Genomic DNA, 23608 nt, shown 5'->3' with positions numbered 1-23608 from the left:
GCAGCAGGATTTGGGGTAAAACAGTAGGATTTTGGGATAAAACTGGAATTTGGGGCAAAACAGCAGGATTTTAGGGTAAAGCAGCAGGATTTTGGGGGTAAAGCAGCAGGATTTTGGAGTAAAACAACAGGATTTTAGGGTAAAGCAGCAGGATTTTGGGGTAAAAATGGGATTTTAGGGTAAACCAGCAGGATTTGGGGTAAAACTGAGATATGGGGCAAAAGAGCTGGATTTTGGAGTAAAGCAGCAGGATTTGGGATAAAACTGGAATTTGGGGCAAAACAGCAGGATTTTGGGGTAAAGCAGCAGGATTTTGGGGTAAAAATGGGATTTTAGGGTAAACCAGCAGGATTTGGGGTAAAACACCAGGATTTTGGGGTAAAGCAGCAGGATTTTAGGATAAAGCAGAAGGATTTGGGGTAAAACTGGAATTTTAGGGTGAAACACCAGGATTTTAGGGTAAAGCAGTAGGATTTTAGGGTAAACAAGCAGGATTTAGGATAAAAGTGGGATTTTGGGCAAAAGAGTAAGATTTTGAAGTAAAGCAGCAGGATCTGGGGTAAAACTCGGATTTTAGGGCAAACCAGTAGGATTTTGGGGCACAGCAGCAAGATTTTGGGGTGAAACTGGGATTTTAGGGTAAAACACCAGGCTTTTGGGGTAAAAATGAGATTTTAGGGTAAAGCAGCAGGATGTTGGAGTGAAGCAGCAGGATCTGGGGTAAAACTGGGATTTTAGGTCCCTTCCAACCCAACCCATCCCATGGTTCCTTTCTCATTCCAAGGAAGTGGGAGACAACAAGAACTCTTTCCTGATAATTAATTATTAGGAATATTATGAAGAATTAATAATTCTCGAGGACTGACGAGCATGTTTCGAGCAGAGGAAGGAAGAAGAGGTGCTCTGATCCCACCTGCCTGGATGGGAATCCAAGGGAAAGCTTTTTGGGATTGTCCCTCATCACAACGGTCTGGCCCAGAAGGGGCCACGGCAGAATCCGGCCCAGGAATCCCCCTCCCGACTGGCCTGGTTTTTCACTGGAACATTTACACCTCAACATCAATTAAATAAGGATTTTAAGCCTGGCTTAAGCAGGGGAGAGAGGGAAGGGGCCACAGGACAGGCTTAAAAAGAGTTCTGGCCCAGAGGGGCCCCATAAATCCCTTTCCCGCCTCAGCCCTGCCGCATCCCGAGTATCCCGCGGGATTCCTTCCCGGCTCAGTAGGCTCAGGACTAAGTGAAAACGAGGCTGTTTTCGGGATCATTAAAGCCCAACTGAGAGTCCATAAATTCCCACGGCACAGGCAGGGAACTGTTGGGCTGAGCCAACAGCAGGGACTCGACTCCACACAGGCAGCTCCGGAATCTTCTCCGGAGACGCGCAGTTGTGCCTCCCAGATTCCTTCCCCCTCCAAATATTCCAGGTCTGCTCCTGAGTGTTCTGAACTCCAAATATTCCAGGGCTGCTCCCGAGTGTTCTGAGCTCCAAATATTCCAGGGCTGCTCCCGAGTGTTCTGAACTCCAAATATTCCAGGGCTGCTCTCGAGTGCTCTGAGCTCCAAATATCCCAGGGCTAATCTGCTCCCGAGCTTTCCAAAATCCAAATATTCCAGGGCTGATCTGCTCCTGATTGTTCTGAGCTCCAAATATTCCAGGGCTGCTCCCGAGTGTTCTGAGCTCCAAATATTCCAGGGCTGCTCCCGAGTGTTCTGAGCTCCAAATATTCCAGGGATGCTCCTGAGTGTTCTGAGCTCCAAATATTCCAGGGCTGCTCCCATATGTTCTGAGCTCCAAATATTTCAGGGCTGATCTGCTCCCGAGTTTTCCAAACTCCAGATATTCCAGGGCTGATCTGCTCCCGAGTCTTCTAAGCTCCAAATATTCCAGGAGTGTTCCGAACTTGCCTCAATTCATGTGCCAGCTGCAGGTTTTTTTTGGGAGTAAACACCTGGATCAGTGGGAAAAGGAGCCCTGGATAATCTGTGGGATCCCTGGTGAGTGGGGATTGTCCTTCAAGGATGCTCCATCTCTGGAAGTGTCCAAGGGCAGTTTGGATTCCCTTGGAACAACCTGGGATAGCGGAAGGTGTCGGGGTTGGAACTGGATGATCCTTAAGGTCTCTTCCCATTCCATGACACTGGAGAACATTCCCAAAAGCTAATTCTAATTTCCAGAGGATTTTCACCTCCCGGGATCTTCAGGGACTCGTTGTCAATTCCCGAATGGAAAAATAAACCCCTTCTCTGGGCAACCCCGGCGGAAAACGGGAATAAAATTCCGTTTTTCTTTAAAAGGTTGGGAATGTTTTTGCTTCTTGAGAAGTGGAGCACCGGAGAGGATTCGGGATACTTGGAAATCACAAGGGTGGGATCGAAGGGGAGTTTTGAGCTCCACATCTTCAGCTCTTTGCTGGAAACCCCTGGATTGGGGATTGGAGGAGTTCTGGATCATCCCTGGAATCGCCCTCCAGCCTCCTGAGCAATCCCGGCTCCATTTAAATCCACCCCGGATTGGATGGGAAGGCCAAGAGAGGCAGAGCCTTCGGGATGGGGCTGATCCGCCAACTTGGGAAAGGAAAACGAGGAAACCACACCAAATAAACGGGATTAAAACAAGGAAACCACTCCACAGAAACGGGAATAAAACAAGGAAACCACTCCACAGAAAAAGGAATAAAACAAGGAAATGACACTACATAAAAAGGAATAAAACAAGGAAACCACCCCACGAATACAGGGGTAAAACAAGGAAATCACTCCACAGAAACGGGAATGAAACAAGGAAACCACTCCACATAAACAGGAATTAAACAAGGAAACCACACCACAAATACAGGAATAAAACAAGGAAACCACGCCAAATAAACAGGAATAAAACAAGGAAATCACTCCACATAAATAGAATTAAAAGTGAAGAAACCACAACACATAAACAGGAATAAAACAAGGAAACCACACCACAAATACAGGAATAAAAGTGAAGGAACCACACCACAAAAACAGGAATAAAACAAGGAAACCACTCCACAGAAATAGGAATTAAAGTGAAGGAACCACACCAAATAAACAGGAATAAAACAAGGAAACTATTCCACAAAAACAGGAAGAAAACAAGGAAACTATTCCACAAAAACAGGAATAAAACAAGGAACCCATTCCACAGAAACGGGAATAAAACAAGGAAACCACTCCACATAAACAGGAATAAAAGTGAAGAAACCACACCAGATAAACAGGAATAAAACAAGGAACCCATTCCACAGAAATGGGAATAAAACAAGGAAACCACTCCACAGAAACAGGCATAAAAGTGAAGAAACCACAACACATAAACAGGAATAAAACAAGGAAACCACTCCACAGAAACAGGAATTAAAGTGAAGGAACCACAACACATAAAGAGGAATAAAACAAGGAAACCACTCCACAGAAACAGGAATTAAAGTGAAGGAACCACAACGCATAAACAGGAATAAAACAAGGAAACCACAGCAAATAAACAGGAATAAAACATGGAAACCGCTCCACATAAACAGGAATAAAACAAGGAAACCACTTCACAGAAACGGGAATAAAAGTGAAGAAACCACACCAAATAAACAGGAATAAAACAAGGAACCCATTCCACAGAAATGGGAATAAAACAAGGAAACCACTCCACATAAAGAGGAATAAAAGTGAAGAAACCACACCAAATAAACAGGAGTAAAACAAGAAACCACACCAAATAAACAGGAATAAAACAAGGAAATCACATAAACAGGAATAAAAGTGAAGGAACCACTCCACAGAAACAGGAATAAAACAAGGAAACCACACCACAAATACAGGAATTAAAGTGAAGGAACCACTCCACACAAAAAAAGGCTCTGAAACGGTGGGGGATCCGTGTTTTTTGGCCGGGCCACGTTTCAGTTCTCTCCAAGAATCTGAACAGGAAAGAATTTAAAATAATTAGGAATTAACATTTCCTTTCGGTGAGGTCGTTCTGGGTAAGGTTTAAACCCGGCGCCAGCAGAGGGAAAACCGCCCTCCAGTGCCTCAGGATGAATCCAGAGCTGACGGATCTCCGGCTCCGGAGCGACAACATTAAATATTTAGGAGCGAACGGCGCAATTCCCGGGGGATTTTAACGGGGACAGTGACATGTGGATGTTCCTCAAGCCCGGATTTGTCAGGCTGGGTGTGGGGTTTAGGCTTTGTCACGTCTTGAGGCGTCTTCCTGAGACAGTCGTGGGAATATCCAACCGGCGGGGTCGGTATCCCCGGGACACGGGGGATTTGGGATGAGTCACGGAGCGGGTGAGACATCCACGATCCCGTTCCTTCCCTGGGGGCTCCGAGATTTCAAACACTGCTCCCATGGGATACTCCTGGAAAAGGCTTGAAGAGGCACTTTGTGCTGGGTTAGGAACTGGCTGAGGGTCGGGCCCGGGGAGTGGTGGGAATGGAGCTGAATCCAGTCGGGATCCGGGCACCAGTGGTGTCCTCAGGGATCAGTGCTGGGCCTGGAGAGTGGTGGGAATGGAGCTGCATCCCATTGGGATCCGGGCACCAGTGGTGTCCCCAGGGATCAGTGCTGGGCCCAGCCCTGTTCCGTGTCTTTCCTGATGACCTGGATGAGGGGATGGAGTCCCACCATCAGCAAATGTGCAGGTGACACCGAGCTGGGGGCAGTGTGGATCTGCTGGAAGGCAGGAGGGCTCTGCAGAGGGACCTGCACAGGCTGGATCCATGGGCTCATTCCAACGGGATGAGGTTCCACAAGGCCAAGGGCCGGGTCCTGCCCTTTGGCCACAACAACCCCCGGCAGCTCCAGGCTGGGCCAGAGGGGCTGGAGAGCAGCCAGGAAGGAAGGGAGCTGGGAGTTGGGATGGCCGGGAAGCTGAATGGGAGCCAGAGTGTGCCCAGGGGGCCAAGAGGGCCGATGGATCCTGGCCTGGATCAGGAACAGGGTGGCCAACAGGGCCAGGGAAGGGATTGTGCCCCTGTGAGGCCACCCCTGGAGTGCTGTGTCCAGCTCTGGGCCCTCAGCTCAGGAAGGACATGGAGGGGCTGGAGCAGGGCCAGGGAAGAGCAGCGAGGCTGGGAAGGGACTGGAGCACAATTCCCATGAGGAGAGGCTGAGGGAGCTGGTGGGGCTCAGCCTGGAGAGGAGGAGGCTCAGGGGAGACCTCATCCCTCTGCACAACTCCCTGCCAGGAGGGGGGAGCCGGGTGGGATCGGGCTCTGCTCCCAGGAACCAGCAGCAGGACAAGAGGGCTCGGCCTCCAGCTGTGCCAGGGGAGGGTCAGGTTGGATATCAGGAAGGAATTCTTTCCATGAAGACTGATCAGCCCTTGGAATGGGCTGCCCAGGGAGGGGGTGGAGTCACTTCCCTGGAGGTGTTTAAGGACAGACTGGATGTGGCATCAGTGCCATGGGCTGGGAACCACGGCGGGGTTGGATCCAGGGTTGGTCTCCATGATCTTGGAGCTCTTTTCCAACCCCACTGATTCTGGGATTCTGTGATTCCATGAAGGAATACTCAGCAACCCTGGGGGACCTCATCTGCTTCATCAGAAAACCACAGGATGGTCTGGGCTGGAAAGGACCTTCCATAGGTCATTCAATCCATGGGCAGGGACATCTCCCACTATCCCAGGTTGCTCCATCCAGCCATGCCTTGGACACTCCCAGGGATGGGGCAGCCACAGCTCCTCTGGGAAACCTTTTCCAGGTGTTTCGCCGCCCCCTCTGCGCAAACACAGCGCACAGCTCCAGGAATTCGTGTTATCCATCACCTGGAGGTTGTGCTTTATAACGCAGATTTTTAATAAAAAGCATCAAACCCTCAAAAAAAAAAAAATAATGCTGGTGGTGGTTAAAAAGGAGTGGGAATGACCAGGCAGGGAAAAAAAATCCTTTACAATCTCTTTTTGGTTTTCCATGTGTTTGCTTTGCTGTCCCTCTTGCTGAGAGGGCTCCTCCTCTTCACTCCCCGGCCCTGGAAGTGCCCAAGGCCGGGTTGGAGCAACCCGGGATAGTGGGAAGTGTCCCTGCCCCTGGAACTGGATGAGCTTTAAGGTCCCTTCCAACCCAAACCACGCTGGGATTTTGGTGATTCCCTAAATTCGTGGCAGAAATGGAGGTGGTCACTCGGACATCAACCGCAGGAGGAGCCGGCTCCGGTGTGGCAAGGGATGAATCCGTGCAGTGAATACAAATTAACTAATTAATCCCGGGGATTAATTAGTTCATACAAGTCCATCCCAGCTCCCTCTCGCTCCCGAGTTTTCCTGGCTCTGCAGGGGAGGGTTCTGAGCAGAGCAGGTGAGGAGAAGTGGGGCCACCTCCCTCCAGCTCTCCGGCGGCTCCCGGACTCCGGTGATCCCAGCGAGGCTCGGCACCACCTGCTCCTCCAGTGGCACCATGGACAAATCCAGCCCGCCTTCCCTGCTCCTGCTCCTGCTCCTGCTCCAGCCCGGCTCGCTCGGCCGTGGAACATCCCTGGCCCGCGGCCACGTTAATTTTCTCCTTGACAGCACACGAGGTGCAGCCCGGGCAGGGGCGGGGGTTGGGATCGTCTCCCGCATGGAAATGAGCTCCTGGGCAGCGCCCAGATCCAGGGATCTGCCTGCGGGGAGGCGCCGAAAATCCCCGGCCCTTGCTCCCGGACACCTCGCCAAGCCTCGGGAGCGAAGCAGCTCCCGGTATTCCCGAGGGGAAGGGAAGGGTGTCAATGTGCTTGCGGGGGGAATTCAATCTCATCCCTCTCTCCCCCCCCCCCCCCCCGCTTCCCGAACGAGCACCTTCTGCAGGGAGATAAGGGGACAATCCTGCCGGAACAAGCCAAAATCCTGCTTTCCCGGCGCCAGCACGGGCAGATAACGCGGACAGACGTCACAGCAGCTCCCGCAGCCCCCAAAGCTCCGAGGTTTTTTTTTTTATTTGCGGAGCCGCCTTTTAGCGGCGGAAAAGGAATTCGCAGCCCCCGTGCCGGTCCCTGTGCCCTTGGAGCAGCCCCAGCAATCCCAGGCTTTGGGGCAGGGAATGAAGGAGCAGCAGGTGAGGCCAGGGCACTCAGCGGGATAAAACCACAGGAGCACAGGATGGTTTGGGTCGGAGGGGACCTTAAAGATCATCTCGTTCCAACCCTTGGTGGAGAACAGGGCAGTGCCCAGGGCTGTCCCTCTCCTTCTGGCAGCTCATTTAGGCTGGGATGGGGCCGCTGGATAGTTGGATACCTGGAATTTCTCTGCTGGGAATGAAGGGAACACTCGGCGGCGGCCCCGTGGAATCACAAGATGGGATTTGGGTTGGAAGGAACCTCAAAGGTCATTTAATTCCAACCCCTGCCACGGGCAGGGACACTTTCCACTGTCCCAGGTTGCTCCGAGCTCCATCCAGCCTTGGACACTTCCAGGGATCCAGGGGCAGCCACAGCTTCTCTGGGAATTCCAGCTAAAGATCCTCACCACCCTCACTGCCAACAATCCCTTCCCAATCTCCCATCTCTCCCTGCCCTCTGGCAGTGGGATCCATTCCCTGTGTCCTGTCCCTCCATCCCTTGTCCCAAGTCCCTCTCCAGCTCTCCTGGAGCCCCTTTAGGCTCTGGAAGGGGCTCCAAGGTCTCCCTGGATCCTTCCCTTCTCCAGCTGAACCCGCCCAGCTCTCCCAGCCTGGCTCCAGAGCAGAGGGGCTCCAGCCCTGGGAGCATCTCCGGGGCCTCCTCTGGACTCATTCCAACAGCTCCATTTCCTTCCTGTGTTGGGAATCCCATCCAGAGGGGATGGATCCCATCCCAGCTCTGCAGGGGAGGTCTCACCTGAGAGGGCAGAGGGGCAGAATTCCTCCCTTCCCTGCTGTGGGATCAGCCCAGGACGTGGTTGGGACAAGGAACTTTTACCTTATGGATGTAAAATAAATAATCCCCATTATCCCACTTGGAAGTGCAACCACCCCCCTGTGCCGTGTCCGTGTGGAGGCGGCTCCCTGTGCTCCCTGTGCCAGAGCTGGGAAGCTCAGAGGGAAGCGGTTTTCACCCCCAGGAGACATGGGAAGGACACTCAGACAACACAGGCAGGGTTTGGAACGGGGGACACCGGAAAATCCACGCACAAAGCCGGCGGCTCTTCCCGAGACGGGAGGAGACACGTCCTGTTCCACAGGGATGTTCCACATGCACAAAGCAAGGTATTCCCGTGCCAGGGCAGGATGGTTTGGCACAATCCCAACACTTCTCACAAAGAGAGGAGAGGCAGACTAAGGACTCGGAAGGAGCCGGCAAAGCGGAACAGCTCCGGGCGCACTCGGATCCGGGCGGAAAGCCGGGATCACACGTGGATGTCTCCGACTGGAGCCGCTCTGGTGTCGCCCTGTTGAGCTCCAGGTCCTCAAGGTGGAGGCACAGAGGCCACCAAGCCCAGCCAGGAATGCCAAAACCTTCCAAAAAGAGAGGGATCAGACGTGGAATTTCGCTGCCCAGGCGCTTCCGGGAATTGTAAAGCTCTGACTGGAATCTCCTTGGATTGTTACAGCCAAGGCATCCCCCAAAACCAGGGGATGACACCGGGACAATTCAGAGGCAAGACAAAGCTTTGAGGGAACACAAAGGACAACCAGGATTTGTTGGAGCACATCCAGCCAGGAGCTCCTGCCCCTTTGGAGGGGGGGAGGACCCCAGGATTTCCATCATCCCGGAATCTGCCGCTACATTTCACACGCTGGGGCTGCTTGAAAGGCACAGTTTGAGGTCCTTGCTGGGGGATTGGGGTCAGATGGGGCTAATTATGGGATGTCAAGCATCAAATTCCCAGTAAGGGCACGAGAAGCCATCAAGGAGAGGACAGGGGAAGGTTTTAGCAGAGGATTGTCCTTCATCCACCTTCACCCACGTCCACCCCAGCTCCAGGTGCAACGGGGGAGGGAGAGGAGCCGACCCCAGAAAGCTCATGGAAAGGGATGGAAGTTTATCAGTCGTTGCAGACAGACTGGCAAGGCAGAAAAAGCCCCTGAAGGATTTTCACACACAAAGGAACCTTCCCAGAGTCTGGAAGCCCTTGGGAAGCCCTTGGAAAACAAACGGCTGGAGGGCGAGAAGATGTTCCTGTGGTCACCCGGGGTTTGCTCCCTGCCCAGGATGTCCAGCAGGGTGGTTTCCAGCCTCAAAATCCCATCCCAAATACCAACAGATCCCGTAGATGGGATGAGTGGAGTGGAAGGGAAAGCTCAGTTTGGGATTGGAGCAGCACCATCCCACCAAAAACCCCAAACACGGGGTTCAGGCGTTGGCTGTCGCCAAAAAGGAAGAGGGGATCCTAAATTCCACAACCTTAACAGCACCAAAATCCCAGATTCCTTCTTTTTCAGCACCTCAGGATTTGGGGACGACAGGTTTAAAACGGTGTCATTTAGCTGTGGGGGAGGGGAAGCTTTTTGAAAAGGAAAGAAAGGGGAAAAAAAAACAAACCCCACAACAAACCCACAAACCCAAAGCGAGAACCCACCCCGGGAGAGCAGAAAAACCAACACGAGGCGGAGAAAAACACACAAGGCAATTAGAAAAGCTGGAAAATGGAAAAACAGACAGCGCAGCTCAGGCCTCCCCGGAGCTCTGAATAATGGAGTGATGCCTCCAGGGTCTGCCATTCCCAAGCCCAGCCTGAATACTAATCCCGGGCTCCCGGCGCAGGAGGAGAAAGGCGCCACTCAGGCAGAAAATTACCTTAAATGAGCAACGACTCCGATAAACAAGGCACGGCTTTGGTACTTTGCTCCTTGGTTTTTGGGGAGGGGGAGGGAGGAGGGCACCTCCCCCTCCTGCGGAGACGGCGCTGGATCCCTGAAAACGGGCCCCGGGAGAGCCTCCTTCCTGGGAATGGGTCATCCTGCTTGGGGCAGTTAAATCCCACTGGGAATGGGTCATCCTGCTCGGGGCAGTTAAATCCCACTGGGAATGGTTCATCCCACTTGGGGCAGTTAAATCCCACTGGGAATGGTTCATCCTGCTTGGGCAGTTAAATCCCACTGGGAATGGTTCATCCCACTTGGGGCAGTTAAATCCCACTGGGAATGGTTCATCCTGCTTGGGCAGTTAAATCCCACTGGGAATGGTTCATCCCACTTGGGGCAGTTAAATCCCACTGGGAATGGGTCATCCTGCTTGGGGCAGTTAAATCCCACTGGGAATGGGTCATCCTGCTTGGGGCAGTTAAATCCCACTGGGAATGGGTGATCCCACTTGGGGCAGTTAAATCCCACTGGGAATGGGTCATCCTGCTTGGGGCAGTTAAATCCCACTGGGAATGGGTGATCCCACTTGGGGCAGTTAAATCCCACTGGGAATGGTTCATCCTGCTCGGGGCAGTTAAATCTTCCTGGGAATGGGTGATCCCACTTGGGGCAGTTAAATCCCACTGGGAATGGGTCATCCTGCTTGAGGCAGTTAAATCCCACTGGGAATGGGTCATCCTGCTCGGGCAGCTAAATCCCACTGGGAATGGTTCATCCCACTTGGGGCAGTTAAATCCCACTGGGAATGGGTCATCCTGCTGGGTTTAATCAAACCTCACTGGGAATATTTAATCCTGCTTGGTTCAGTTAAACCTTCCTGGGATTATTTAATCCTGGTTGGTTCAGTCAAACCTTGCTGGGACTATTTCATCCTGCTGGGTTTAGTCAAACCTTCTTGGGAATGTTTCACCCTGCTGGGTTTAGTCAAACCTTATTGGGACTATTTAATCCTGATTAGTTCAGTCAAACTTTGCTGGGAATGTTTCATCCTGTTGGGTTCAGTCAAACCTTCCTGAGACTATTTTATCCTGGTTGGTTCAGTCAAACCTTACTTGGAATGGTTCATCCTGCTGGGTTTAGTCAAACCTCACTGGGAATATTAAATCCTGCTTGGTTCAGTTAAACCTTCCTGGGATTATTTAATCCTGCTTGGTTCAGTCAAACCTTGCTGAGACTATTTCATCCTGCTGGGTTTAGTCAAATCTTCTTGGGAATGCTTCACCCTGCTGGGATTAGTCAAACCTTCCTGGGAATGTTTCATCCTGCTGGGTTTAGTCAAACCCTACTGGGACTATTTCATCCTGCTTGGTTCAGTCAAACCTTCCTGGGATTATTTAATCCTGCTGAGTTTAGTCAAACCTTCCTGGGACTATTTAATCCTCCTTGGTTTAGTTAAACCTTCCTGGGAATGGTTCATCCTGGTTGGTTCAGTTAAACCTTCCTGGGATTATTTAATCCTGGTTGGTTCAGTCGAACGTTGCTGAGACTATTTCATCCTGCTGGGTTTAGTCAAACCTTCCTGGGAATGTTTCATCCTGCTGGGTTTAGTCAAACCTTCCTGGGAATGTTTCATCCTGCTGGGTTTAGTCAAACCTTCCTGGGAATGTTTCATCCTGCTGGGTTTAGTCAAACCTTACTGGGACTATTTAATCCTGATTAGTTCAGTCAAACTTTGCTGGGAATGTTTCATCCCTGTTGGCTCAGTCAAACCTTCCTGGGAATGTTTCATCCTGCTGGGTTTAGTCAAACCTTACTGGGACTATTTAATCCTGATTAGTTCAGTCAAACCTTCCTGGGAATGTTTCATCCTGGTTTAGTCAAAGGTCCAGATCCGAGGCTGCGTTTTTGGGGGGAAGGACGTACCCGGCAATTTTAACATCCAGGGCCCACATAATCCAGGACAGCAGAATCCAAGCTTTAAATCCATGTCAGAGGCATCCCACACATTATGGAACCAGCTATCCCTGGCTGACATCCTTTCCCATCCCATCCTTTCCCATCCCATCACCAGCCTGACTTCCCCGAATCCAAACGCCCTTCCCAGCCTGGCTGCCGACGCTCATCTTCCCTTACAAACACACTCCCAATCCACTTGTCACTGACTCCATGGTCCATTCCAGGCAGTTTTCCCCCTGGTCCTCTCCAGATGACGGGATATTTAGCCAGGAACACCAGGAGGCAGCTGCTACGGGCATCATTCCCCGGATCGTTGCCTGCCACGACTCCTGGGGGCCTGCAACTCAGCCCTTCCTTTGTTTGGAAGTAACCTTCCATGATTTCAGGCACTGCCACACTCAATCCTGTCAAATCCAGCTGCACCTTTCCCCTTTTCCCTCCCTCCACTAAATAACCTTTGGAGCAGGGACTTGTGACACGAGTTCAGCCCAACCTGTTTACTCCGAGAGCAGCGGGGGAGAACAAAATGCTTCGGAAAGACTCTGCTGGGAAAAACTCTCTCTATTCCTTTTTTTTTTTTTTTCCCCCTAGGAAACTAATGTGCTCTGAAAAAGCACAGGGACTGCTGGAATTCACTTGTGAAATCCTGTTTGGATGTGCTTTTAAGGGAAAATTTTGCCGTCCCTCTGATCCTTCCCCCCTGTTCCAGGAGGGCGATCCCAGGTGCGGAGCGGTTCCCAAAATTTCAGGGAGGGGCTGGCGAAGCAAGGAGCAGCGTTAATCTCTTCCCCACCAGCCTTGAGAGATGGACAAAGCCCCGTGGAGATAAACCTGCCTTAAGCCAGGAGTAAATTCCTGGATGAAAAGCCGGGCTGGAAACAGATGTGGGTCACGGACACGACAGGGATGGAACCGTCGTGTCGAACAAGCTCCTTCACTCCTTGGAAAGGAGGATCACCCCGTGTGGGCTGGGCAGGGCAGGGAGGAAGATTCCCAGCAAAGAGAATCCCTGGGATTAGTTTCAAGCCCCTGGGAGCTGCTCTTGCTCTGATTCAACGTTATTTCCACCGCGGGGTGTTACCGGGCACCGCCGGGACAGAAATCACCTTCACTCCGTCATTAATCGGATTTATAAATCATTCCTACAGGATGCAGCTTCAGAATTTGTCTTTGTTGGGTTTTTTTCTGTTGTCTGGGGTTTTTTTTTCTTGTTTGGGTTTTTTTTGTTGGTTGGGTTTTATAAATTCAGGGATGGTTGGGGTTCAGACGGGGAAAGGGTTTGTCAAGGAAGGAAGAGGCAGGAAGGATTCCCCAAACATCCAAAAACTCCTGTTCAATCCAGATTTTGTGTAGGGTTTGCCTTTATATAAAGATATATATTTATATATACAATATATATATATATTATATAAATATATATTTTATATATATTATTTATAATATAATATATATAATATATTATATATATTTACATATATCTATTGGACTTGATGATCTCAGAGGTCTTTTCCAACCTGGTTGATTCTATGATTCTATTATAAATACATATATATATATAAAAATATATATGTATAACATTTATAGATATTTAAAAGCTTCCTACCAGGACACCCTTGCAAAAAATGCTTGTGCAGGATTGTCCTTGCTTAAGGACAGCCAATACTCCTGCTCATGCCTGCCCCAAAATCCCAGTTAATTCACTATCAAGCCTGTTTTCAAAGCTGCCACATCATTAAAACCTCCAAAATCGCAGTTCATTAAGAACTGGAGGATTTCACACGGCACACTACTCCAGGTTTATCCTTGGCTTCTTCCAAATCCCCCTAATTAATTTTTTTTTTTCTCATCCATCCAAGCCAGACAAACACCAGAGAGTCGATTCATTACCATTCCCGTGTTTCCACTTATCCCGGGCCACTTCCTTTTTATTAACAGCCTCCAAGACGGGCTAAAAATAACCAACCAGGGCTGGAAGCAAAACTCCAGGGAGCCCTCCCAGACCCCATCAATCCTCCCCGCCCCGGAGTCCTGAGTATCCCATGAATCAACATCCCGTGGATGCTGTTTTACTGCCCTAATTTATCACTTCCAGGGTGGCCAGAGGGCTGTTTACAGGAGGAAATGAGGCTACTTAGGTCCCATCAAATGTGCCCCTTTGATTTATGTGCCAGCTCAGCCTCTCCCCCCCTGAACATTCCTCATTCCAGGTGAATTTAACACCCTGGGATGCATCTGATTTACCCTCAGTAAGTCCCCAACCTCCTTTTTTTCTCTCCCCCGCCTGCAAAAGGCAAACAGGAGAAGCAGAGTTTCCTTCCACCCGTGACCCAGCAGCACCACCAGGCTGGGAGATCACAGAATCATGGAATCCCAGAAGCAGCCGGGTTGGAAAAGAGCTCCGAGATCATCAAGTCCAACCCTGGATCCAACCCCACCGTGGTTCCCAGCCCATGGCACTGATGCCACATCCAGTCTGTCCTTAAACACCTCCAGGGAAGTGACTCCACCCCCTCCCTGGGCAGCCCATTCCAAGGGCTGATCAGTCTTCATGGAAAGAATTCCTTCCTGATATCCAACCTGCCCCTCCCCTGGCACAGCTGGAGGCCGAGCCCTCTTGTCCTGCTGCTGGTTCCTGGGAGCAGAGCCCGATCCCACCCGGCTCCCCCCTCCTGGCAGGGAGTTGTGCAGAGGGATGAGGTCTCCCCTGAGCCTCCTCCTCTCCAGGCTCAGCCCCCCCAGCTCCCTCAGCCTCTCCTCACAGGAATTGTGCTCCAGTCCCTTCCCAGCCTCGTTGCTCTTCCCTTGCCCTGCTCCAGCCCCTCCATGTCCTTCCCGAGCTGAGGGCCCAGAGCTGGACACAGCACTCCAGGGGTGGCCTCACAGGGCCACAATCCCTTCCCTGCTCCTGCTGCCACCCTGATCCCGATCCAGGCCAGGATCCATTGGCCCTCTTGTCCCCCTGGGCACACTCTGGCTCCTGTTCAGCTTCCCAGACATCCCAACTCCCAGCTCCCTTCCTGCCTGGCTGCTCTCCAGCCCCTCTGGCCCAGACAGGGGTTGTTGTGGCCAAAGGGCAGGACCCGGCCCTTGGCCCTTGGCCTTGTGGAACCTCATCCCGTTGGAATGAGCCCATGGATCCACCACTTCCCTGGGCAGCCCATTCCAAAGCCTGATTACCCTCTCTGGAAAGAATTCCTTCCTGATATCCAACCTGACCCTCCCCTGGCACAGCTGGAGGCCGAGCCCTCTTGTCCTACTGCTGGTTCCTGGGAGCAGAGCCCGATCCCACCCGGCTCCCCCCTCCTGGCAGGGAGTTGTGGGGCGGGAAAAGGTCCCTCCTGATCCCTCTTTTCTCCAGGCTGAGCCCCCCCAGCTCCCTCAGCCTCTCCTCACAGGAATTGTGCTCCAGTCCCTTCCCTGCACCTGCTCCAGCCCCTCCATGTCCTTCCTGAGCTGAGGGCCCAGAGCTGGACACAGCACTCCAGGGGTGGCCTCACAGGGGCACAATCCCTTCCCTGGCCCTGTTGGCCACCCTGTTCCTGATCCAGGCCAGGATCCATCGGCCCTCTTGGCCCCCTGGGCACACTCTGGCTCCCATTCAGCTTCCCGGCCATCCCAACTCCCAGCTCCCTTCCTTCCTGGCTGCTCTCCAGCCCCTCTGGCCCAGCCTGGAGCTGCCGGGGGTTGTTGTGGCCAAAGGGCAGGACCCGGCCCTTGGCCTTGTGGAACCTCATCCCGTTGGAATGAGCCCATGGATCCAGCCTGTGCAGGTCCCTCTGCAGAGCCCTCCTGCCTTCCAGCAGATCCACACTGCCCCCAGCTCGGTGTCACCTGCACATTTGCTGATGGTGGGACTCCATCCCCTCATCCAGGTCTCCAATAAAGACACGGAACAGGACTGGGCCCAGCACTGATCCCTGGGGACACCACTGGTGCCCGGATCCCAACAGGATTCAGCTCCATTCCCATCACTCTCCGGGCCCGGCCCTCAGCCAGTTCCTAACCCAGCATGAGTCCCCCAAAGTCCTGAAGGATTTTATCCCTGGTGGAGGCCATGGAAAACAGGTGGAATTGGTTCAAATCCTCCCCACAGCCTCAGGAGAAAGACACTGGGATCATTCCCTCCAGTCTCATTACTTGGATCCCACTGATCCTAATCAGGAGGCAATCAGGGATCCCTCACTCGCTTCCCACCTGGGAAGGAACCACGTGGAGGGGAAAACATTGTGCCTGGAATCCTCCAGGGAGCTGAGACAACAGGGAAAATCAACTCTGGCAGCCAAACATGCTCTGCCACGGAGGGAAGAGGTTCCTAATGAGTGAGGATCTAATGGACACAGCTGGGGGTGTCAGGAATTGTTCAATCCCACCAACTCAGCCCCACAGCACAGAGGAATTCCAACATCCCTCGCTGGAAGCACATCACTCACACGGGAGGGTTTTTAATTCCTGTGCTGTTTTTCGTCCCCTTTTGTCACTGTATTGCCCATTTTGGATGCAAAGACACACTTTAATCTGGATTTCCCTTCCTCTGGATGGAGGTAAAGGCTTTTCCAAACCAGCTTCCAGCCACGCTTCAATCCAAGGCTGTGGTGAAGGATCAGAGACCTCTGGACCTCTCCAGGCTTATCCAGCTTCCCAAATTCATTCCCTAAAGGGTGAGTGCATGAGCTGGAGATGGGCATCTGGCCTCACATCTGGACAGACAGGAGGATCCTCAGGGATCAAAGACTCTGGAATACAGCTCTGGGATACCTGGGGGCACCCAGCGCTTTGGGATCCCCAGGAAATGGGGTATCCTAAAACAATCAGGGTGAGACGCCCCTGCTCAGAACCATGGGGGGGAACAGTAACAGAGGATCATGAAATCATGGAATGGTTTGAGTTGGAAGAGACCTTTAAAGGTCATCTTGTCCAACCACCCTGAAACAATGTCTGCTGCTCATTCCCAACCTTGACCTGCTCATTCCCAACCTTGACCTGCTCATTCCCTACCCTGACCTGTCACTTCCAACCTTGACCCGCTCATTCCCAATCTTGACTTGCTCATTCCCAACCTTGACCTGATAATTCCCAACCTTGACCTGCTTATTCCCAACCTTGACCTGCTTATTCCCAACCTTGACCTGTCACTTCCAACCTTGACCTGCTAATTCCCAACCCTGACCTGCTCATTCCCAACCTTGACCTGCTCTCAGAGATGATCCCTCACCTTCAACCAACAACAAAACCCCTTCACCTTGTCCTATTTTAAAATTCCAGGTATTTCTTTTTGAAGGAATCATTTTGCAAAGTGCTGGAGAGACACAACTTTCCAACGAGTTCCCAGATTAAAAAAAAAAATCAAACACCCTTTTGAACCCAAAATTTCCCCCTCCAATGGAGACAGAACTCCTGGCTGCGTTTTTACTCCAGATAAAACCACCGGGAGAGCTGCAATTCAGCATCTCCAAGGAAACAGCTGGAAAACTTGTGGTCCTGGAATACTCTGCATTCAGACACAAATCGCAGGATGAAAATCCGGGATGAAAATCCGAAGCGCGGAGGAGGTTTTTAGCAGGAGGCCCCAAACTGTGCATCCAGCAAAGCCAGACTTCCCACAAGCCCCCAAACTCCCTCTTCACACCAGTGTTTGCCAAAAACACAGCTGAAATTGGGAACCCCGGTGTTTTCACCAGGCATTTTTTAGGGATTCCTGCACGTTTTCCCGCTCCTGGCAGAAGGAATGTTCCTGGCTCTGGCCCGAGCCGGGAATGCCACAGCAACTCCAAAATAACTCTCGTGCACTTCCACCTTCCTCCTTCCTCACAGGCATTTCTCAGCCATGTGGAATTCCCAGTTCAAACTGACCCCACGCAGGGAAACAAGGCCGGATACGGAATCCTGGAATGGTTTGGGCGGGAAGGGGCATTAAAGCTCATCCCGTTCCAACCCCGACACCTCCCGCTATCCCAGGCTGCTCCAACCTGGCCTTGGGCACTCCCAGGGATCCAGGGGCAGCCACAACATGTCTTAAACAGCCAAGAAACAGGGAATCCAGGGAATACAAAACTATCTTGGAGCCTCTGGCTCCTGGCTGCACGTTGTCCCCACTCACAAGGATTTGGAGAGGATCCACTTTGGTTTTCAGCATTCAGGGGAATTACAGAGCTGGGAACACACAGAGAAGCTGTTCAGCAGCTTGGATCAGAGCTGTGGATTTCTGATTTTTGGTTTTTGGTTTTTTTTTTGGTGGGACAGCAGGAAATGATTTTTTTTTTGGAAAAAAGAAAAAATGTCTATGTTACAGTTATTTTGTTAAATCCCCCCCATACAGTGATTTTTTGCCAGCAAGGGGTTCTCTCCCCATGCAATTCATGTTTCCTCAGTAATATAATAACCTATATTCTATTATTATATTATAATTCTATTATAATCCATATTATTTACCACCCAGAGGGGTGGTTGGGCACTGAACAGGCTCCCCAGGGAATGGGCACTTCCCAAACCTCCCAGAGCTCAAGGAGAGTCCGGACAACACCCTCAGGGATTAGTGGGGGTAATTGGGGTGTCCTGTGTTGGACTTGATCCTTGTGGATACCTTCCAAGCCAGGATATTCCATGATAATACACCTGGAAAAGCTTCCTCCAGCTGCCATAATTAATATAAGATAAATTAAGACACAAAACGAACTGAGGAAGTTTTTAAGTCTCGCCCCGAGAACGAAGGAGCAGGAAGGGCTGCAGCTCTTCCTTCCCGAGCTCCCTCCCCCAGGATAATGCCTAAATATCCTAAAAGCTCCTCTGGCACCTCCAGGCTCCTAAACATCCCTCTGGAAAGCAGCTCTCCAGGAGAACAAGCCGAGGTCAGGAATGGGATCTGGGGGAGGGAAACCCCCGTGGTCACACAAATCCTCGTCCTCCAGCCCTTGGGATGGATCCCTGGGGAGTGTCCTCTCACCACAACGGGGTTGTCTGGATAAACCCACAGAGAAATCAGACTCTGTGATGAAGGAAAAGCTGATCCTTATTTTCTCCCTCACACCGGGAACGTTCCCAGCAGTGGCTGCAGCGGGTTTATTTTCAGATTAAGGTAGAGATTATATATAAATACATATATATATAAAAAAAAAGGGGATAAAGGTACCTGAAATCACAGCAATTTTCCATGACCCGTGCTCCTCCTTGGCGATTCTCTCCGCCTCCTCCATCAGCAACATCCCAAATCCCTGCAAAGGGAGAAATGACAGGGAGAAAAGGTAAAAAGTTCTGTAAAAATCAGAAAGAATAGGCAAGGTCAGAACAAGCACCAGCTCACTACTAAAAGATTCATCTCTTCTGGCACAGGAATGATCCTGGGATCAGGAATATTGCTGGATATCCAGGGATTTTTTTTTTTTCTGGTGGTGAAATTATTCACGGGCAGCTCCGGGGTCGGATTGTCCACGGCAGGAATGGGATGGAGTTGAATCCACTGATGGCAAATCATCCTGCAGTTGGAAACTGCAGCTTCCCAGAGGGCAGGGAAAGATGGGAGATTGGGAAGGGATTCCTGGCTGGGAGGGTGGGGAGGGGCTGGGCTGGAATTCCCAGAGAAGCTGTGGCTGCCCCTGGATCCCTGGGAATGTCCAAGGCCACCTGGGATAGTGGGAGGTGTCCCTGCCCATGGCAGGAGGTGGAATGGGATGAGCTTTAAGGTCCCTTCCAACCCTGGGATTTTACGGTAAAGGACACTCAGAATCCAGTCAGAGGGATTTTTATGGAATCTGGGGATGTAAATGGGAGCAAAGAGGAAGGGAGGCTCTTCCCTGAGTCCCGAGATTCCCTTGTTCCCTGAACTCCTTCTCAGAGAGGAACTGGAAGAGGATGGATCCAATGACAGGCTCTGGAGCCAGACTGGGAGAGCTGGGGGGTGTCCAGCCTGGAGAAGAGAAGGATCCAGGGACACCTTGGAGCCCCTTCCAGAGGCTAAAGGGGCTCCAGGAGAGCTGGAGAGGGACTTGGGACAAGGGCTGGAGGGACAGGACACAGGGAATGGCTTCCCACTGCCAGAGGGCAGGGAGAGATGGGAGATTGGGAAGGGATTCCTGGCTGGGAGGGTGGGGAGGGGCTGGGCCGGAATTCCCAGAGAAACTGTGGCTGCCCCTGGATCCCTGGGAGTGTCCAAGGCTGGGTTGGAGCAACCTGGGATAGCGGGAGGTGTCCCTGCCCATGGCAGGGGGTGGAAAGGGATGAGCTTTGAGGTCCCTTCCAACCCAAACCATTCCATGATCCACAAGTTCCCTCAGCACCTCATTATCTTGATTCCCAACCCCTCCAGGAGTCAGGAACTGTCTCCCTGCTCATTCCAGGATGAATTATCACGACGTTCCCTCACAGGTCCAGGCTGAACTCAACTCTCAGCTCGTGCCACAGGAGATGCCAAATCCAAAGGAAAAGCAGGAAAACATGTTAACACCCTGCACCATCTCCATGCTGTAATTCCTGCATCCTGGTGTTTAGAAGCGCTCCTGGAATCACAGGGAAAAGCCTTTCCACTCTATTTAACCCCTCTGTTGTCCTTTATATCTGGGAATAACTGAGGAGATCCATTCCCTCCTAAACACCAGGATGCAGGAATTACAGCGGGATCTTCCTTCATCTGGTTTCCAGGGCATTCTGAAGCCGCTGCGATTTAAATTTTAATTTTTTTTTTTTTTTAAATTCTTTAATTTTAATTTTTTTTAATTAAAAACCAAAAAACGAAAACCAAAACCGCTCAACGCTCGGAGGCCTTTTTAAGGAATCTTCATCCCAAAATGTCCTTCTAATCAGAAACTGCTCCCTGGCCGAGGAACAACCCTCCGACTGACCCGAGGAACGCGAAATTCCGCCATGGAATTCCGACTTCCAGCCGTTTCCACATTCGTCCTCGACCGCTTTCGGTCGATTCCCTTTATTTTCCTTCCTGATTTTTTTCCCCCCTCCAATATCCACTTTTCCTTGATTTTTCTCTCCCCCCCTCCTTGATGTTTTCTCTGGCCAAAACCACCAGGCACCTCCCCAGGCAAAGATTAATCCTTTCCAAGGAAGTTAATTTAAAACATCGTCCCCCTGAGCGCTCCGGGCAACCGGGATTGTTTTGGAAAGCTCAGCCTTAAAGGGTTCAGAGCCTCAATTTAATTCAGGTTTTCGCTCCCCACAAGCCCCGACACGTCCCAGGCGGCAGCAGGGTAATGTGATATTTTCCTGCAAGTCACTGCAAGGAACGAGAAGCAGCTTCCCAGTCCCTTCATTCCCGCGTTTTAAGGGATACACGACACGTTCTCCGAAGGAAAAAAAGCTGCCTGAGCCAACGAAGAGATCTGGGAGTGTCACTAAATCATGGAATCGTGGAACGGTTTGGGTTGGAAGGGACCTTAAAGCTCATCCAGTGCCATGGGCAGGGACACCTCCCACCATCCCAGGTTGCTCCAAGCCTCATCCAGCCTGTCCTGGGACACTTCCAGGGATGGGGAGTCCGCAGCTTCTCCAGGCACTTCAAGTAGAAAACTGGATTCCTTCTGTTTGGGTGGGAAGAATCCGTTCAGTAAACGTTCCTTGGAGAGAAAACTGGGGAAGGACCAAATAAAAATCTCACTTTCCCTCCGCCTGGAATTAGTTTTCAGATTCCAGGAGTGAAATCCAGCTGCTGGACAAGGATTAACTGGGAGAAGGGAATCCAAAGGCACGACGGGTGTCAAAGGAGCAAATCGGACGTTAAATCAGGTTCCATGAGGAGAGGGGAGGGAAAATAAAGAGGGTTTGGAGTACCTGGTGCTGGAATTTGGAGGGATCCCGGCTGCTGACGGGGACCACGCTCCCATAGACGTGCAATTCCCGGACGATGGAGACGCCTCCCTTCAGCTCCGGCCGGAAGGATTCCTCGGAGCACTTCCGAAGGCGCAGGAGCCCGACCAGGATGTCCTGCTCCGGGTCTTCGTAGGACAGGAAGGTCTCCCAGCCCCCGTTGGCCACGTAATCCCTTCGGATCAGCTCAATCTGGGCAGGGGGGGGGGGAAGGAGAGGGGAGGGAGACAAAGGGGGGGGGAAAAAAAAAAAGGAAAAAATTTCTTTAATAATCCTGGAGCGACGCCCTGGATGGACCGAAGGGAATTTCACAGCTCCATAAACTGTTGGGATTCACAGCTTCTGGAAGGTCAGTTGAATTCCAGATGGATTTGGGCAGTGCTGGGTGAGAGCTGCAGGTCCTGCAGACGCAGCCGAGGGAAACACGAGGGTCTGCCTCGTGTGGAAAGGGTTTGTCCAAGGGACACCTCTGGGCTCCTATCCCTGCCCACAGGATTCCAAGAAGGATTGGGAGCCCACGTGGTGACCTGTGACACTGAATCATGGAATGGTTTGGGTTGGAAGGGACTTTAAAGATCATCTCATCCCACCCCTACCTCCCGCTATCCCAGGTTGCTCCAACCTGACCTTGGACACTCCCAGAGATCCAGGGGCAGCCATAGGGTCTGGGAATTCCAGCCCAGCCCCTCAACACCCTCCCAGCCAGGAATCCCTTCCCAATCTCCCATCTCTCCCTGCCCTCTGACACTGGGAAGCTGTTCCCTGTGTCCTGTCCCTCCAGCCCTTGTCCCAAGTCCCTCTCCAGCTCTCCTGGAGCCTCTTCAGACTCTGGAAGGGGCTCCAAGGTCTCCCTGGATCCTTCTCTTCTCCAACTCAACCCCCCCAGCTCTCCCAGTCTGGCTCCAGAGCAGAGGGGCTCCAACCCTGGGAGCATCTCCATGGCCTCCTTTGGACTCGCTCCAGCAACTCCACATCCTTCTGATTTTGGGATCCCAGAGCTGGAGGCAGTGCCCTCAGTGGGGTCAAGGACACAGGGTGTGGTCTCACTCATAAAGCAGAAACCTAAAATCTCTAAATTCTGGAGCACTTCGAGTTCCACAATCACTGCAGAATGAGTGGGAGCAGCAGCTCTTCCCTCTTCCCAAGGGAATTGCTCTCATGGAGATGCAGCTCCAGCCCCAAACTTTCCGGTGCAGAAGGAGCAGTTTGACCTCACAGCCTTCACTAACCCCACACTTACAGGTCCAGGTCTCTCCACAAGCAGCACTAGTGAGGTTTTCACCCCTTCAGACCCCAGAACCAGCCAGACCAGCGCCCTGAGAACTGCCTCAAACCCCATTTTCTGGGAACAACCCGGACAAAAGCCGCCCTGGAAGATCCCAAGGAGTGGAAGGGAGAAGTGAAGTGAGGGTTGGCAGATGGTGGAGAACGCGCCAAACACCAGGGGTGGGGTTGGGTGATAAAGAGGAACTGGTGGAGGAAGTGAAGGGGAGAAGAAAATAAACTTCTCAAGTCGCTTTTGATCTGAAAGGAATCGGGATTCTGGGCTTCCTGATGTTTTCCAAGTGGGGAACAGTCAGAGAGGGTTTGCTGGAGGAATGGAGGGGCTGGAGCGTGTCCAGGGAAGGGAACGGAGCAGGGAAGGGGTTGGAGCAGCAGGAGCAGCTGAGGGAGCTGGGGGGGCTCAGCCTGGAGAAAAGAGGAATCAGGGGGCACCTTCTGGCCCTGCAACTCCCTGATGGATCCAGGGAAGGGTCGAGCTCTGCTCCCAGGGAACAAGGGACAGGAGGAGAGGGAATGGTCTCCAACTGTGCCAGGGGAGGTTTAGGTTGGACACCAGGAGGAATTCCTTCATGGAAAAGGTGGTCAGGCATTGGAAGGGGCTGCCCAGGGAGGCGGTTGAGTCCCCATCCCTGGAGGGATTTCAAATCCCTGTGGATGTGGCCCTTGGGGACACTGCTCAGGGGTGGCCTCGGCAGTGCTGGGGGAACAGTTGGACTCTGTGATCCTGGAGATCTTTCCCAACCTGGACAATTATGATTCTTCCCAGTCTCACTGCAAAGACTAAAGGCATTTTTTTCTGCACCTCCTCTGTTGCCCCCAAATCCATGAATTAAAGATTTGTTTACGG

At 51.9% G+C, this 23608-nt stretch overlaps 1 protein-coding gene and 1 long non-coding RNA gene across 2 annotated transcripts in view; both read right to left on the bottom strand.

Moving 5' to 3' along the window:
- The window catches only part of ELP3 (elongator acetyltransferase complex subunit 3), a 91832-nt gene that overhangs the window by 789 nt on the left and 67435 nt on the right, over nucleotides 1–23608 (bottom strand). The window contains exons 13-14 of the mRNA XM_051812475.1: nucleotides 21442–21669; nucleotides 18797–18878 (exon numbers count right to left, since the gene is read on the bottom strand). Of these exons, the coding sequence (XP_051668435.1) occupies nucleotides 18797–18878; nucleotides 21442–21669 (310 nt within the window). The remainder of the gene's footprint in view (nucleotides 1–18796; nucleotides 18879–21441; nucleotides 21670–23608) is intronic.
- LOC127482308 (uncharacterized) lies at nucleotides 1967–5118 on the bottom strand. The gene is made up of 2 exons (XR_007908506.1): nucleotides 3321–5118; nucleotides 1967–3086 (listed from the first exon to the last, which is right to left on the bottom strand). It is a non-coding gene; the product is annotated as an uncharacterized LOC127482308 (long non-coding RNA).

Source organism: Manacus candei, unplaced genomic scaffold, assembly GCF_025592945.1.
Source record: "Manacus candei isolate 608988 ecotype Guabito, Panama unplaced genomic scaffold, ASM2559294v1 h1tg000007l, whole genome shotgun sequence".
Taxonomy (NCBI): domain Eukaryota; kingdom Metazoa; phylum Chordata; class Aves; order Passeriformes; family Pipridae; genus Manacus; species Manacus candei.
This window is presented reverse-complemented; position numbering and strand designations above follow the sequence as displayed.